The sequence below is a fragment of the Ictalurus furcatus genome, chromosome 11, assembly GCF_023375685.1.
Source record: "Ictalurus furcatus strain D&B chromosome 11, Billie_1.0, whole genome shotgun sequence".
Classification (NCBI taxonomy): domain Eukaryota; kingdom Metazoa; phylum Chordata; class Actinopteri; order Siluriformes; family Ictaluridae; genus Ictalurus; species Ictalurus furcatus.
The window spans coordinates 22,724,404-22,739,788 of NC_071265.1; the positions used below are offsets into that span (position 1 = coordinate 22,724,404).

Genomic DNA, 15,385 nt, shown 5'->3' on the forward strand with positions numbered 1-15,385 from the left:
ACTAATGCAGTGTTGTTTTGAACTTGCACATAAGGGATGGCTTTAGGCTTCTGTCGAGCCACACATGATTTTATGGAGATGCCAGTGGTCCTGACCCTTTCTGCTCTCCGGACCTGCCTGATCCATCTTGTTACCCTACCTCTGGATGGAGCTCTCATCACCTGGAGGCTACATTCTGCCACTGAGGATGACCCCAAGCAGTGCAGCCTGGAGATTTCTAAGGATGGTACCACTTGAAGTACCATGGAAATGGTTTTGTTCCGTTGTTACCCAGATGAGGACGGGTTCCCTTCTGAGTCTGGTTCCTCTCAAGGTTTCTTCCTCACATCATCTTAGGGACTTTTTCCTTGCCACTGTAAAGCTGCTTTGAAACAATGTCCATTGTTAAAAGCACTATACAAATAAAATTGAATTGAAAATTGAATTGAGTAGGGGAAAATACATTAATGTTCTGTAATTTTTAATTTGTAAAAGTATTGCACTAAATGTTATTTTCTCTTGAAGAGTGCCTATAATTCTTGGTGTTATCTTGTTAATAATTGTTTATGTTGATGTCCGTAAGCGCTCGTATATAAATCATGCCAAAAAGATTACTGACCAATGGGTGTGGAAATGGACAGGACATGTGCAAAGTTTTTCCCAGTGCATCACAGGGCTGCTGTCCAATTCACATGGGCAGAACACTCAGGGCACTATTATTGCCCAAACTTCATGAATGGATTATAGGATTCTGACATTACTGAATAAGATATTAGTGGAAGCTAAAGAAAAGCCGTGCAATTCTGTAAGCTATATGATCAAGCTCTGTGCATGGTTCTAAACTTTAGAAGAATCATGGAATGATGGCATCCATCTACCTGAATACTTCAACAACCTGAACTAAGGACACAGCTGGTTTGAAGGCTTTAAGGCTGTTGGCATAGTGGATATGAAAAATATGCTGATGTGAAGATGGGCCTAATGACTGCAGAGTCTTCTTCAGTCATTTTCCAGCAGGTGCTGGTTCCTTTCTTGCTTGCTGGATTAGGAACAGTCACTGCTGGAATGGTGCTGTATGAAATACAGGTTAGTGCTGACATTGTATATGTGCTTATTCATACATGTTTCATTTTTGATAAACTGTTATAACATTCAATGAAATGCATATTTGTGGAAAAAACTGAAAACAATGCTTAGTTTAGCTATGTCAATGTTCAGCAGCACTAGATGTCATGATCACCCTGACATGTGGCCCAGCCTGCTGTTTTGTTTGTTTAGATTACAAAATGTAGGCCAGTTGTCCATCTCTATTAACATTAATTCCATTCATCACAATTGGTCTTTGTTTAAAAAACTGCAGCATATAACTGATAAGACACAATCATGCTCTGCTCATATAGCTGGTCTGACCAGATACCAAAACACAGGCTAACAAGATAGTACATAATCCTGTTTAGCTGGTAACTACTACCAAATTCTATTTTTATGAAAATAACACAACATTACGCCAATTAGGAAATCGTAAACATTTGTTGATCAATTTAGTCAAATAATGAGGAAGCTGGAAAATAACTTACCAGCTAGTAAAGATGGGTTATCAGTTTGACCAACTTGGTCTGTATTTTGGCAGCTGATTTTTTCTGCAGGGTTGGCTTATAGGCATTGGTGCTGAAATGTGGTGTTGAAATTACTTCATTTTTATAGTAAACAGTGAAATATTGGGAATTATTGAAATATTTTTCCCCAGCCATGTAAAACATGCTATAACAGTCATTTCCAAACTGTAGGAATCTAAAACAAACTTTGCTTGAACTAGCTAGCTAATTTAGTCTTTAATTTAAATAGAACTGTGTTAACTGTTTTATGAATTCATTTTCTACTGATGTATTTTAAGTTACATTTATAGAGTAGCTTGAATACATGATGCTAGAAGTTTGCTAACATTATCTGATCAACTGAACTAGCTTGCTAACCAGCTATCTCTAGAATGGTTGATCTGCATGTTTTATGTTATAACTAAACTCTAAACTCCAAATCTTTTTTTTTGTGTGCCAGTTTTCCCCACATTATTCCTAATATTGCCAGAAAGATAGATAGATAGATAGATAGATAGATAGATAGATAGATAGATAGAAAGATCACTTTATTAATCTCAGAGGGAATTTCACCTATTACAGCAACACAGAGAGTTAGAATACGAAATGTAATTTAAATAACACAAAATAAGAATATAAATATATATAAATAAAAATACAGTGCAATGTGGTAGTGCAGTGGGGTGTAATCATTGTAAATATAAGCAGCAGACTGTTGTGGAATTAAAGTGGCAGTACAGTGTAAACACTGTCAACAGTGTAAACGTTGTAAACCGCGATAAACTGTATAGGGATAAACAATATTGTATAGTGTGAATATAAGAAAGGCAAATGAATAGAAGTAAAGTGGCAGTGCTTATGGATATGAATTGTGGATGGTGGTAAAGTTCAACTATTGTCAATTGAGCTTATTCTAAGTCTGGCTCAGTTCAAAATAGTGTCCCAGCACAGTGCTGAGCTGTTTTACAGTGTGATTGCTGTTGGTACAAATGACGTCCTGTACCACTACTTTGTAAAGCGGAGCTGAGTGAGTCTTCTACTAAATGAGCTCTGCTGTTTAACCAGTAGGTCATGGAGGGGATGCTGTTTATTGTCCAGAGTGGCTGTGAGTTTATTGAGTGTCCTCTTTTCCACAACCATCTCAAAACCGTCCAGAGAGAAGCCCAAGACCGAGCCAGCCACCTCCCCAGCATACTGCTGCAAAGAAGACTGCACTGGCTACCACAGACTGGTAGAAGATCTCTAACATCTTGCTGCAAAAATTAAAGGACCTGAGCTTCCTCAGAAAGTAGAGTTTGCTCATCCCATCCATTACTGTAGACAGGAACGTATGAGAGCTAGTTCTCAAGCTGACATCATAACACTTGGTAGTTACACTTTTTATCATTTGTGTTGACTCTATGCCTCAGAATTATGGATAAATCTTAGAAACAGATATTCTGAGGGTTTCTAAAGAATGTGATTATTTTTCAAGACATTATTAACCAATATTTGATTAAAAAAAAAAACAGATCTGGTGCAAATGAATAAAATATTTACAGACACACAAATGAAAAGTGTCACTAGTCTGAATGTATTCATGTGTACAAGACTAAAATATCTGAGATATAAGAAAAACAAATAGCTACTTAGAGTACTGTGTATACTGGAGTAGGGATGGGGGAAAGAATGGCCTACCCAGGTACATCAATGTTGTAATAGGTGTCTTAATACATATAACATCCTGATTATAATAGAATCACTTAAGACAGATTAACTGCAACTGCATTTAGTTTGAATTTTGGAGATACATGCTTTCTCTACAATGAAAAGAAACTGTTTAGACAATCCCTTATCTCAGCATGGGTCATGTCTGCAGAGGGGGAGTTATTGGCCCATATACCTCATACCTCATGACTCAGTCACATATTTGCTGACTCACAGGCTGTCCTCTGGTTGTCCTCTGATTTTAAGAGACAGAGGACAACAATTTGCACAAAATGAAGTCTATTAAATGTGGCCAGGGGAAGTACTGATTAAAGGGCACAGGATACGAAATGAGAATTGAGATAATCATGAATTTGTATGTGCATTTAGTTTTACACATGTATTCAGTGGAAAGAAGAGAAGAGGGAAGGACAAGAAGACAATTAAATTCATTTAAAAGAGAGGAGGGGCAGAGGCTCTTAATAGACTGAGCAGGGAAAAAATGAGAAAGAAGAAAGTGTTATATCAGGCTGGAATTAGCCTGTTTCTCTCCCATTCACTCCTGAGAGAGAGAGAGAGAGAGAGAGAGAGAGAGAGAGAGAGAAAGACGGAGAGGGGGAGAGAGTCACTTGCCTCTGGAGGACCAAACCATCCAGCACTCTTGTACCTGCGTCACTTTAGGACTCATGACTATCCCACAGATCAGACAGCACTGATCAGAGGATACCCACTCTGTAGAGACAAGGACCTTAGATGACTACACTGTGCTTGAGGAGGAGCCTGATTTAAAATCTGCAGGATTGTGAGCTCCCTGCACCTGGTGTCTGTGTGTGAGAGATGATGAGGGGGGACCTGCTGCTGCAGAATGTGACTGCCGAGCAACAGAGAACACAATCGTCAGAGAAGAAGCTGTTTGCCTTCTGGGTCTCTCTTTCTCAGCGCACCAGAATGCTCTTTAGACTTGGACAACGCAGTGGCTTCCACAGGAGTCCGTCTGTAGCGGGGCTGCTAAGGAGTGAAGTGTGAGAGAGAGAGACAGAGTGTGTGTGTGTGTGTGAGAGAGAGAGAGAGCTTTATTTTTAAGTTTAGACCTGTGTATTTGTATGCGTAGAGATGACCCCTCCAGATCAAGACCAAATCTGCCCTTCAAATACAATGACATTGAAACAGGGAGTGATGGAAAATGGCTGAGCACCAGGACAGTAATAAATAAAATAAAAAAGAGTAAAGGACAAGGCATCAACAAGTGGATCTCATCTCATCTTCAGCTTGTAGATTGCTTTCTTTTGAAAATATATTTGTTTTGAGGTCCTCAGTGATCTTGCTGATCATTGAAAATATGCCACCAGCAAAAGACAATGTTTCTTTCTCCTGTTATGACACCACAGCGCTCCATGTTTCATTCGTCTAGAATCTTATCTCCTAAAGCTTGGATTGAATTGAAGGACACAGTATTATGCAATATATACTCTGTGTCAGCCTCGGGAGAAGCTGTGTCTCGGAATTTATAATGGTTTTTGTGCACCTGGAGCTGGACTTGACATTTATAGGACAGAAGCTGCGAGGGTTCCCCTGTAAGCTGACATGTTCAGCCAGTGGCTGCCTTCCAGAGAGTTCCACACGTATCACTGCTCATGTACTGCTGCTGTACCGTCGGGCTGCAGGAATGATCATGAATACAGTACAAGTATATGTGTCTGTGTGTGTGTCTGTGTGTGTGTGTGTGTGTGTGTTTGTGTGTGTGTCCAGGTGCAGAGAGGTGCACGAGTTAACTATACGTTAAAACGTTTTGTTCCTTTTTACGTCTGTGTGTGTTTCAGCACTGGGAAATGCTTCAAGAAATCTCTGAAGTGTTTATCTTGGTTCCTGCACTAGTGGGCTTAAAGGGAAATCTGGAGATGACGTTAGCATCCAGACTATCCACAGCAGTGAGTACAGACACATACACAGCACCAGAAAAATATCACTGGTTTAATAAACATACAAACAAATACAATGCAAAGTGAACTTAGCAAGTGAAACATATCTTGAATATAGTCCAATTTATGTAGTATTTCCTAATAAAAGATTGCAATAAACCTAATGTATGATTATTAAAGCAATTTCTAGACATTTGTACTAATTTCAAAGGAAATTCAAAGCCTGAAATCTGTAACATGTCTAAAAGCTTAAACAATATTATGTTTATTATGATGTCATAATAAATGAAATCATAAAGATATTCAAGATATTTTACTTCCTAAGATATATTTATATATTTTTTGATAAATAAACAAACAAATAAATGCTGTTTTATGCCTTTTATGCTAAAAACAATGGAATTATTTCTGTTTGAGAAATGTTATGTTCTGAAGTCAGTTTACAACCCAAGCTGGAATTCAACACAGATGGGCATGATAAGTATTTTATATTTGATGGTATATGAAAACATTACATAAATGAACTTCTATTTCCTGTTTCATTTTTATTTCCTCTTCATCCAGGCCAACACCGGCCAGCTAGACAGTCCCAGGCAATGGACATTGATGGTGTACACCAATCTAGCTTTAGTCCAGGTCTTTCTCTATGAACACTCATGCATACACAAATACAAACACGTGCTCATTTTCGGACCCTGCCTGTAACTGATATCCCCCATCCTCTCTCTCTCTCTCTCTCTCTCTCTCTCTCTCTCTCTCTCTCTCTCTCTGGCAGGTGCAGGCCACAGTGGTGGGTTTTCTGGCCACGCTGGCTGCAATAGGTTTGGGGGGCCTGATTAAGGGCAGTATAGACCTTCATCAGGCTGCTGTACTGTCTGCTAGCAGTGTGACCACAGCCTTCATCTCTGCGCTCACTCTGGGTCAGCTCATAGCTTGTTTTAATCTTGTTTCATTGCCTCTGTGTAAACAATGTTCAGTTTTCCTTCATGTATCTGGAATAAGAGACAGGTACAGAGATCAGAGTTTTTACTCAGTCAGCTTAGCAGTGACTCGTGTGAAAACCTTGTATGTCATACTTTATATAGAACATTGATTCAGTTAAAGGGGCATGGTGGCTCAGTGGTTAGTGGTTCAATTTCCACCTCTGCTCTGAGTTTGCATGTTCTCCCTGTGCATTTGGGGTTTCCTTTAGCTACTCTGGTTTCCTCCCCCAGTCCAAAGACGTGCTGTAGCCTGATTGGCATATCTGAATTGTCCGTAGTGTGTGAATGAGTGTGTGTGCGATTGTGCCCTGTGATGGGTTGGCACCCTGTCCAGAGTGTCCCCTACCTAGTGCCCTGAGTTCCCTGGGATACGCTCCAGGCTCCCCGTGATCCTGTGAACAATAAGCTTTACAGAAGATGGATGGATCAATTCAGTTACTTTTCTGTGTATAGGGTTGCTGATGGTGGGGGTGATCGTTGGATCTCGAAAGATGGGCATTAACCCTGATAATGTTGCAACCCCCATAGCTGCTAGCCTTGGTGACCTCATCACCCTCTCACTGCTGGCAGGGTTCGGCAGCTTCTTCTTCCAGTTTAGAGGTATCTGCTTACTCACCTATTGTTCTCCAGGGGCATCACTTGGCTGCTGGATCAAAAAGAATATGCATTTCTCCATGTTTTATCTACAATGCATCATAGCATCACTGAGTCATCCATAAAGCAAAATGACCAACGTCCTGATATCTAAGAATGTTATAGACATACCTGCCACACAATCAGGCAGCCAGTGTGGAGAAATGTGTTGCATTGCTAGCAAAGGTCTGTAGCATTGAAAAGCAAACCAGGCTCTTTAAACTAATTTAGCTTACAAAAAAAGGTTATCCCCTCAATCAGTTTACAGTTTCATCTGGTAGCCCAGCCATGTTCCATAACTGCAAGGGTTCATAGTTTCATAGTTTCTGACAAAGCTATTGGTGCTAGTTGTGGTTTTGTTGTCTTACTAATAAATATTAATGCAGGCTTGGATCCTGACTTTGACTCATAATTTGTTTTAGGACTTTAACTGGGCATCTTAGCTTGATTTACATAATAAAACCAACCATGCACATTCAGTTTCCTATAAAAATAGACATCATTGACTGGTGTATGTTTTAAAAATGTGTGGGTATGTAGTGTCAGAATTGATATTATCCAATTTTGCCACACTTGAGTTTTGGTGAATTGTCTTCCCTAAGATATTCAGAAGGTTAAAGCTTTAAAATGCTTTAAAATAACTGAACCCATTATAAACTCCCAGGACCATCCACATGCTCAGATGTGCCTTCCTTGCTGTCTTACTACATATTTTTCTGTTAGTTTGCTATAATTACTGAATAATTAGTAGTAGTGAATAATTAAATAACAGAGTATGACTTCAAGGGATTAAGATGATAAATCTAGAAGTGTTTTACTAACTGTTGCAGTTTTCCTGCTAATTTACCACTAGATGACAGCAGAGGATGACAATAATATTGCAGGTTAGCCTGTATGATCCATTCTATTACAATACACTGTTTAACAGTGAAGTTTTATGGGGTTTTGGAAACTTTCACAACTGTGTTTACATTACAGGGAAGTAGGACAGGGTTACACAGCTTTAGGATTATAAAACCCACTGTATTCCTCTGTATGTTAACTGCCTACTGTATGTCTATGTCTATGTAACTGGCAATATCCTATTCCTGTTCCCGTGTTTCAGAGAAGTGGTATTTACTTCTCCTGATATGCACTGTGTTCCTCTTGCTCATCCCTGTCTGGGTGATCATGGCTTGCCGCAGTCCACCAATCAGAGAGGTTCTGAAGTCAGGCTGGCAACCTGTTATCATTGCTATGCTAATCAGCAGGTAACAATTCAAGAATAATAATCTCTATTTTCCCAACAAAGGGGCTCATTTATCAAGCTGCATACAAATGAATTTATTCATAAATCATTCAAATTACAAGTAAAATTACAAAGAAATTTGACATTCATGAATTTCCGGCTAGTTTGAAAAATTTGTATCCTACCAGAGCTCCTGAATTTGTGCACATTTACGTACTTGTATAAGGAGACTCACTAATGTAAATGTGTATATATACTCACTGGGCACTTTATTAGGAACACTATAATAATAATACCTGGGTTGGGTTCCTCTTTGCTCTAAAAACAGCTTAAATTTTTTGTGGCATGGCTTCCACAAGATGTTGGGTTTCCAACATTCCTTTGAGATTCTGGTCCATGTTGACTTGATTGCATCATGCAATTCTTGCAGATTTTTCAAGTGCACTTTCATGCTGTGAATCTCCTGTTTTACCACATCCCAAACATGTTCTCTTGGATTCAGATCCGGTGAATGGGAAAGCCACTGAAGAACACTGAGCTCATTGTCATGTTCATGAAACAATTTTGAGACGACGTTTGCTTTGTGACATGGTGCATTATCATGCTGGAAGTAGCCATTAGAACATTGGTAATTGTGGCCATAAAGGGATGCACATGGTCAGCAACAATTCTGAAATGGATTGTTGCATACAAGCAGTGAGTGATTGGTATTAACAGGCCCAAAGTTTGCCAAGAAAACATTCCCCACACCATTACACCACCTCCACCAGGCTGGACTGTTGACACAAGGCAGGTTGGGTCCAGGGATTCATGTTGTTGTCGCCAAATTAATCCTATCATCAGCAGAAATCAAGATTCATCCGACCAAGCTGCATTTTCCCAGTCTTCAACTATCCAGTTTTGGTGAGCCTGTGCAGCCTCAGCTTTCTATTCTTGGCTGACAAAAGTGGAACTTGACATGGTCTTCTGCTGTTGTAGCCCATCTGCCTCAAGATTTACCGTGAACATTACATGAACTTTCAGGCCCGTATCTGCATGATTTTATGCATTGATTTCTGCCACACAATTGGCTGATTAGAGAATTGCCTGAATGAGTAAGTATACAGTGTCAGTATGAGAGACTTCTTGCTGAGAGTCACCAAGACAGTTGACAAAACAATAAAACTTCTGGTTCTCTGTTGTGTTCACAGTGCAGGAGGATTGATTCTGGATAAGACTGTAAGTGACCCTCGGTTTGAAGGCATGGCTGTCTTCACACCCATCATTAATGGTAGGTGCACCAGCCCTGGCTATTTTTTCCCATTAGCACTGCTTTGTAAACATCATTATATAGGAAAACAAGTGAAAAGTGCCCAAGCAGAGCCTGGTCAGTGTTAAAGGAAATACATTGATTGCTAACACCTATTATGTACAATACTACATAAAGACAACTATGAAAAACAATGAGGCTAGACTCCAAGTGATGCTTTATCTTTCTTCTTATTTAACTCAAACTGACATATTTTCAAACTGACTGTCCCTCAGTGGTGGAATGAACTTCCACCCTCAATCCGGACCACAAAACTGCTAAAGGCCCACCACTTCCATGAACCAAAAATGAACTGTAAAAGATGATCTGTTTGCTCAATACAGTTTACACTGTGTATACAGAGGCATCCTGAACATTCTGGAAACTTTCACAGGTTCGGGATGATTAGGTTGTTTTCTCTTCTGTTATTGTGTTAGGTTGGAAATCATGGTGACTACCAGTTGATGCTTCAGTGATTCTATCTCGATCATTTATATGATTTTCTCCCTCATTTCTGTTTCTCAGTCTTTACAGCTACAGAAACAATAACTACCATTTCTCCCCTGCACCCTAAACATTAAACCCTGCAAACTATCATACATTCTTTCCTTCTGTACTTCCATTATTACTAGTTTGCAATTGCCCTCACTCTAACAACTTTGAATATATTGCCATAATATTTTGTATTCCACTTAAGTCCATGTCATCTAACTGTCATAGTCTGGACTTTACCCCATTTTTCATTGGTCTGTCATCTCTTTTTCCTTTCAGTTCATTTTCCAACCTTCTCCTACTCATTCACTCAACCAAATACTACCATATTTAGACCACACTCAATTTCTTTTGTCATATTTTATCACTCTTTCCTCCCACTAAATCATGTAATTTCCTAACTAACCATGTTTCATTTTTTTATTTTTACTTTATCTGCTCTGCTTTTGTGATATAAATAATATTATAATAATGGCTCATATAATATAATGATATCTGCATGCATGAGTCTCTTTCTTTATCATCTCTCCACACTGCTTTTTTTTAGCAAGTGAAGATATACGATAAAAAATGATCTAATATTTCTCAATATGAGATTTCAGTCTTAGAATTCTTTTTCTATTGGCAGATAATTTTGCTTCCTTTTAGTAACAAATGTTTAAAAATAGCATCATTATCTGCTATGGGAATAAGACAATTTATGCTTTGTATGAGTACAAATAGCTAGGAATAATCTCAATTATCCTATATTTTAAAAAAAAACAACGGTCTAGTAAAGAGATATATTAGTTGAATTTGCCTATATTCAAACTATTTCTTACTTGCTAAGATATAATTTATTGTACTCCACTGTGCCCACCTCCTTCTCACATTTTTCACCATCTTTCTTCAAACCATTTCCTTTTACTCACTGATCTGGCTCATTGCATTGGCTTGATCCTCTGTCTTTTTTTTCTGGCTCTCACTTTCCATTTCTTTTATTTTACAGTACATTTCTCTTTCTCAATCACACACAGTATTTCTAATTTCTCATGCCAACTGAGGGCTTGTTAATTAGCAGAATAGTTTGATCGGGTATATTGGACCACACTGCAAAACATTACATCTTAGCAAGTGGAAATATCTTGAATATATTCAAATTTCTCTAGTATTTCTTATAGGACTATCCATCCATCCATCCATCCATTTTCTATACCACTTCTCCTACAGGGTCACGGGGAACCTGGGACCTATCCCAGGGAGCATGCGGCACAAGGCGGGGTACACCCTGGACAGGGTGCCAGTCCATCACAGGGCACAATCACATACACATTCATACACCCATTCATGCACTACAGACACTTTGGCATGCCAATCAGCCTACCATGCATGTCTTTGGACTGGGGGAGGAAACCCCGCAGCATGGGGAGAACATGCAAACTCCGCACACACACACAGGGCAGCAGCGGGAATTGAACCCCCAACCCCCAACGAGGTGTGAGGCGAACGTGCTGACCACTAAGCCACCGTGCGCCCCTTATAAGATTAAATCTGTTTCAAGCCATTGAAACTGGCAGATAATTTTGTTCATTTTAAGCATTTATTTCTAGAAAGAAGCAAAATTATATGCCAGTAGAATAAGAAAACTACAAGCTTGTAATGAGTAAAAATGACCGGTAATAGGTTTAATGATCACTTATATGGTTTATTTTTATCTTATAATAAGAAATTCTAGATAAATTTGATTATATTCAAGATATTTTCACTTGCTAAGATGACTTTTTTTTTGCAGTTCAATAAAAACAAATATGTCTTGGAATCAGAAGGATCTAGTGTCAGGTCAGACAACAGTACAGCTACTTTTCTATTCAACCCCTACCTCATTTAGAGTTTGTCTTGCATTAGATAATTATTGTTCCCGCTGTCTTAGGTGTAGGTGGAAACCTGGTGGGCATTCAGGCTAGCCGAATCTCCACCTACCTGCACTGCATCAGTGTTCCTGGAATCACATCCCAACACATTAAAACACACTGCCCTCATCCTGGCATGACTTTCTGCAACCCAGGTCAGAGGCCAATCAAATGCCAAGGGTTTGGAAACCTATAATCTTCTTATTTTCAAGTTATCAATCACAAATCAAAGTCAGGAAAGGGGATTATTAAAGGTGTGTCTCTGGGTCTGTGTTTAGCAGTGAACTCAAGATCTGCTAGAGTTCTTTTGCTGCTGGTGGTTCCAGGTCACCTGCTCTTCCTTTACACAGTCCAGCTGCTCCAGGGTGGACACACTGCCATGACGGCTGCTTTCGTCTGCTGCTACCTTTGTGCTGCACTACTGCAGGTCTGGGGCCACTGGAGCAAACAAACTTTTTTACACACACTCAGTTAAGGGTACCCTTTGATGAAAATTGCAATGGTTATTTGCTTTTCATCATTAAAAGAACAGTTCAATGAAATTTTAAATTTGTCTTCTCCATGATTAGTGTCTGAAGTTTGCTTCTTTTGTTTACACTTTAAGGCTAATGTTGCGAACTAGCTTATAGCTAATTTAGCATTTCAAAACAGCATGTATCAAAAATATTAATAATATTTCAATAATTAGATTTTCCTTTTGGAACAAACGTGGCTTTCAGTCAGATCTTCAAACTCTGAAGGGAGAGTTGAATGTTAGAAATGATTCTGAGGAAAGTGTAGTGTCCCTTTTTGATTTGTAGCCTATATGTAGTACATACTATACACAGTATAGTATCCTTTACCAGGAGTAATTATTATTATTACTGTTATTGTTACTAAGACCGGCTTATACCCAGCTTCAAATCTGAGCCATATACAAAACTTGAGATTTGTAGCACACAGATCTCCTTTGTCTCATTCCCTCTCACTGCAGGTAATAATACTGTTGTACATGGCAGATGTGTTGGTGTGGCTGATCTGGCGACATGGACTGGACCCTGATAATTACTCCATCCCCTACCTGACTGCACTGGGGGATCTGCTGGGCACCAGTCTTCTCGCCCTCACTTTCAGAGTAATCTGAGATCAGATCAGTTCCCTGGTTCTATGATATGTTTAAGTAGAAATTTCTAGGTGCTTCCCCTAAATACACCTAGATGAGTACAAATGGCACATGGCACATATATAGTCCGATGTTATAGGATGTGCGGTTTGTTTATGTATTTCCATACAAAATGAGGTTAAATGGCAGAGGTTAATGGCATTTATTAGGTAAACTATATAGGAATAGCTGCCTATCTGTATTCCCCCAACCCCCTAATAAATATTATTGTACACATTTACATAATATCTATGAAATAAATCTGTACTTAGGGGGTAGGGAATTGATTTTAGGGAATTGATTTTACAGTTAAGAATATCTGGCTGCAAAAAGTTTAAGAAATAATTAAAGCAGAATGTCTGTACTTTAACTTCAATTTCATGGTTTCCTTTAAATCCAGTGAGAAGAACAATCAGCAATGTCCAATTATTTACAGACGGCATTGTACTATTGTCATGTGCTGTGTTTTGTGGAAGCCATTAACTGCAAATGAATCACAAAAGTGACATAGTTCTTTCCCCACAGCAATGAAGGCAATAAATGCATCATATGGTGTTATTAACATGTCTTACACATAAACTAATACTAACAGGCTATGTTGTGAGCAAAATAGATGCTTTATTCCATGTTGTACCAGTTCTTAAATAGAAGATAGCACTATATTATTGTCAGGATGTAGCCTGATATTTTATGATTAAACAGTGAAACATTTTACATTATACAGATAGATATAAATGTTTGTAATGAATGTGGCCTTTAGTATTAATTTTGTGATTAAAAAAAAAAACGAGCTACTTCTGTGCACTATGATGTATTTATTAATTGTGCAAATTAAGTTGCCTGTCATATACTATGCAAAAGAAATTATATTGTTGCATATTTTATACTTAAATGTATTTGTCCTATATGCTGCAATGTCTTCCACAGTCTCAAAAGGCAAAGCCTTTCAGTGTAGCCATCCAATAAAAGCTGTATTAACAGTCTTATGTGTACTGGGATGGTATTCAAACTAATCATGCTTAGCTGGCTTTGTAATATCCTCCTAATCATAGCCAACAGCGGCACTGGTATGTTTTGCATTGCTGAACTTCAATTTTGGAATCTGCCTTGGGTCACAAATAGTTTGTACATAGCTGTATTTACAGTGAAGTCCCTTAAAACTCCTAAAAGATCCCAATTTTGCAATTGATACATTGATATTATCGTCTGTAACAAATACTGGTGGATCTGGAGCCTATTCGGAGAACACAGTATGCAAGGCAGAATACACCCTGTACAGGGCATCACACACTCGCACACCTAGGGTCGATTTAGAGTAGCCAATCCACCTACTGGCCTGTTTTTGGGAGGAGGGAGGAAAATTGAGTACACACATGTAAACGTTACCCAGTCAGTAACCAGAATTCGGGATTGAAACTCAGACCCTGGGACTGTGACGGTGACGCACCAACACTACCTGCTGCAACCTTCTGCATACCACAACCAACTCCTACACTGTGTGTGTGTGTGTGTGTGTGTATATGTGTGTGTATATATTTTATAAATTATATATATAACCCTGTCCAGGATGTACCCCGCCTTGTGCCCAATGCGCCCTGGGATAGGCTCCAGGTTCCCCGTGACCCTGAAAAGGAGTAAGCGCTAGAAGATGGTGGATGGAATATATATATATATATATATATACACACACACACACACACACACACACACACACACACACATATATACACACATATATACACACACAGTGGGGGAAATAAGTATTGGATGCATTGATTTTTTTCAGTAAATATATTTCCAATGAGGCTATTCGACATGAAATTTTCACCAGACATAAGTATTAAATCTGGAAATATAAATAATTCACAACATTAAAGTCCATAAATAAAGTTGTGTGTAATAAAGTGGAACGACAGGAAAAAAGTATTGAACACACTAAGAAGAAGCAGTTCTCCAAGGCAAGGAACCAGCCGAAATCCGTAAATAATTATACCTCTTATCTGTGCAAATTAATATCAGCTGGGTTAGTAAATTGATGGTCTATAAAAAGGGTTTGCGTTACCAAGGTGTCACACAAGAAACATCTCATGATGGGTAAAAGCAAAGAGCTCTCCAAAACCTTCGCAACCTTATTGTTGCGAAACATATTGATGGAATCGGATATGGACGCATTTCTGAACTTCTGAATCTTCCAGTAAGCACCACTGAGGCCATTATCCACAAGCAACATCATGCCGTCATCAACCGGCCATGCACAGGGGCTCCACACAAGATTTCTGACCAGGGAGTCAGAAGAATAGTCAGTAGAGTAGCCCAAGAGCCAAGGACCACTCGGAAAGAGCTCCAGAAACACTTGGAGGCAGTAGGTACCATCGTCACAGAGAAAACAATAGGCAATGCACTCCACTGCTCACGCTCATCCCGCAATACTCCATTACTAAAGAAAAGGAATGTCGAAGCTCGTTTAAAGTTCGCTACAACTCATTTGGACAAGTCTATGAAATACTGGGAGAGTGTAGTCTGGTCAGACGTGAAAAAAATTTAACTTTTTC

At 39.0% G+C, this 15,385-nt stretch overlaps 1 protein-coding gene across 1 annotated transcript; it reads left to right on the top strand.

Annotated features, from left to right (window-relative positions):
- The first annotated feature begins 3,911 nt into the window (after positions 1-3,911).
- Positions 3,912-13,784, top strand: LOC128614748 (solute carrier family 41 member 1-like). The gene is made up of 10 exons (XM_053636338.1): positions 3,912-4,947; positions 5,081-5,188; positions 5,744-5,815; positions 5,955-6,099; positions 6,616-6,762; positions 7,901-8,045; positions 9,214-9,293; positions 11,713-11,847; positions 11,971-12,119; positions 12,666-13,784. Exons 1-10 carry the CDS (start codon positions 4,717-4,719, stop codon positions 12,813-12,815), a joined length of 1,362 nt encoding a protein of 453 aa, XP_053492313.1. The 5' UTR covers positions 3,912-4,716; the 3' UTR covers positions 12,816-13,784.
- Positions 13,785-15,385: the final 1,601 nt, after the last annotated feature.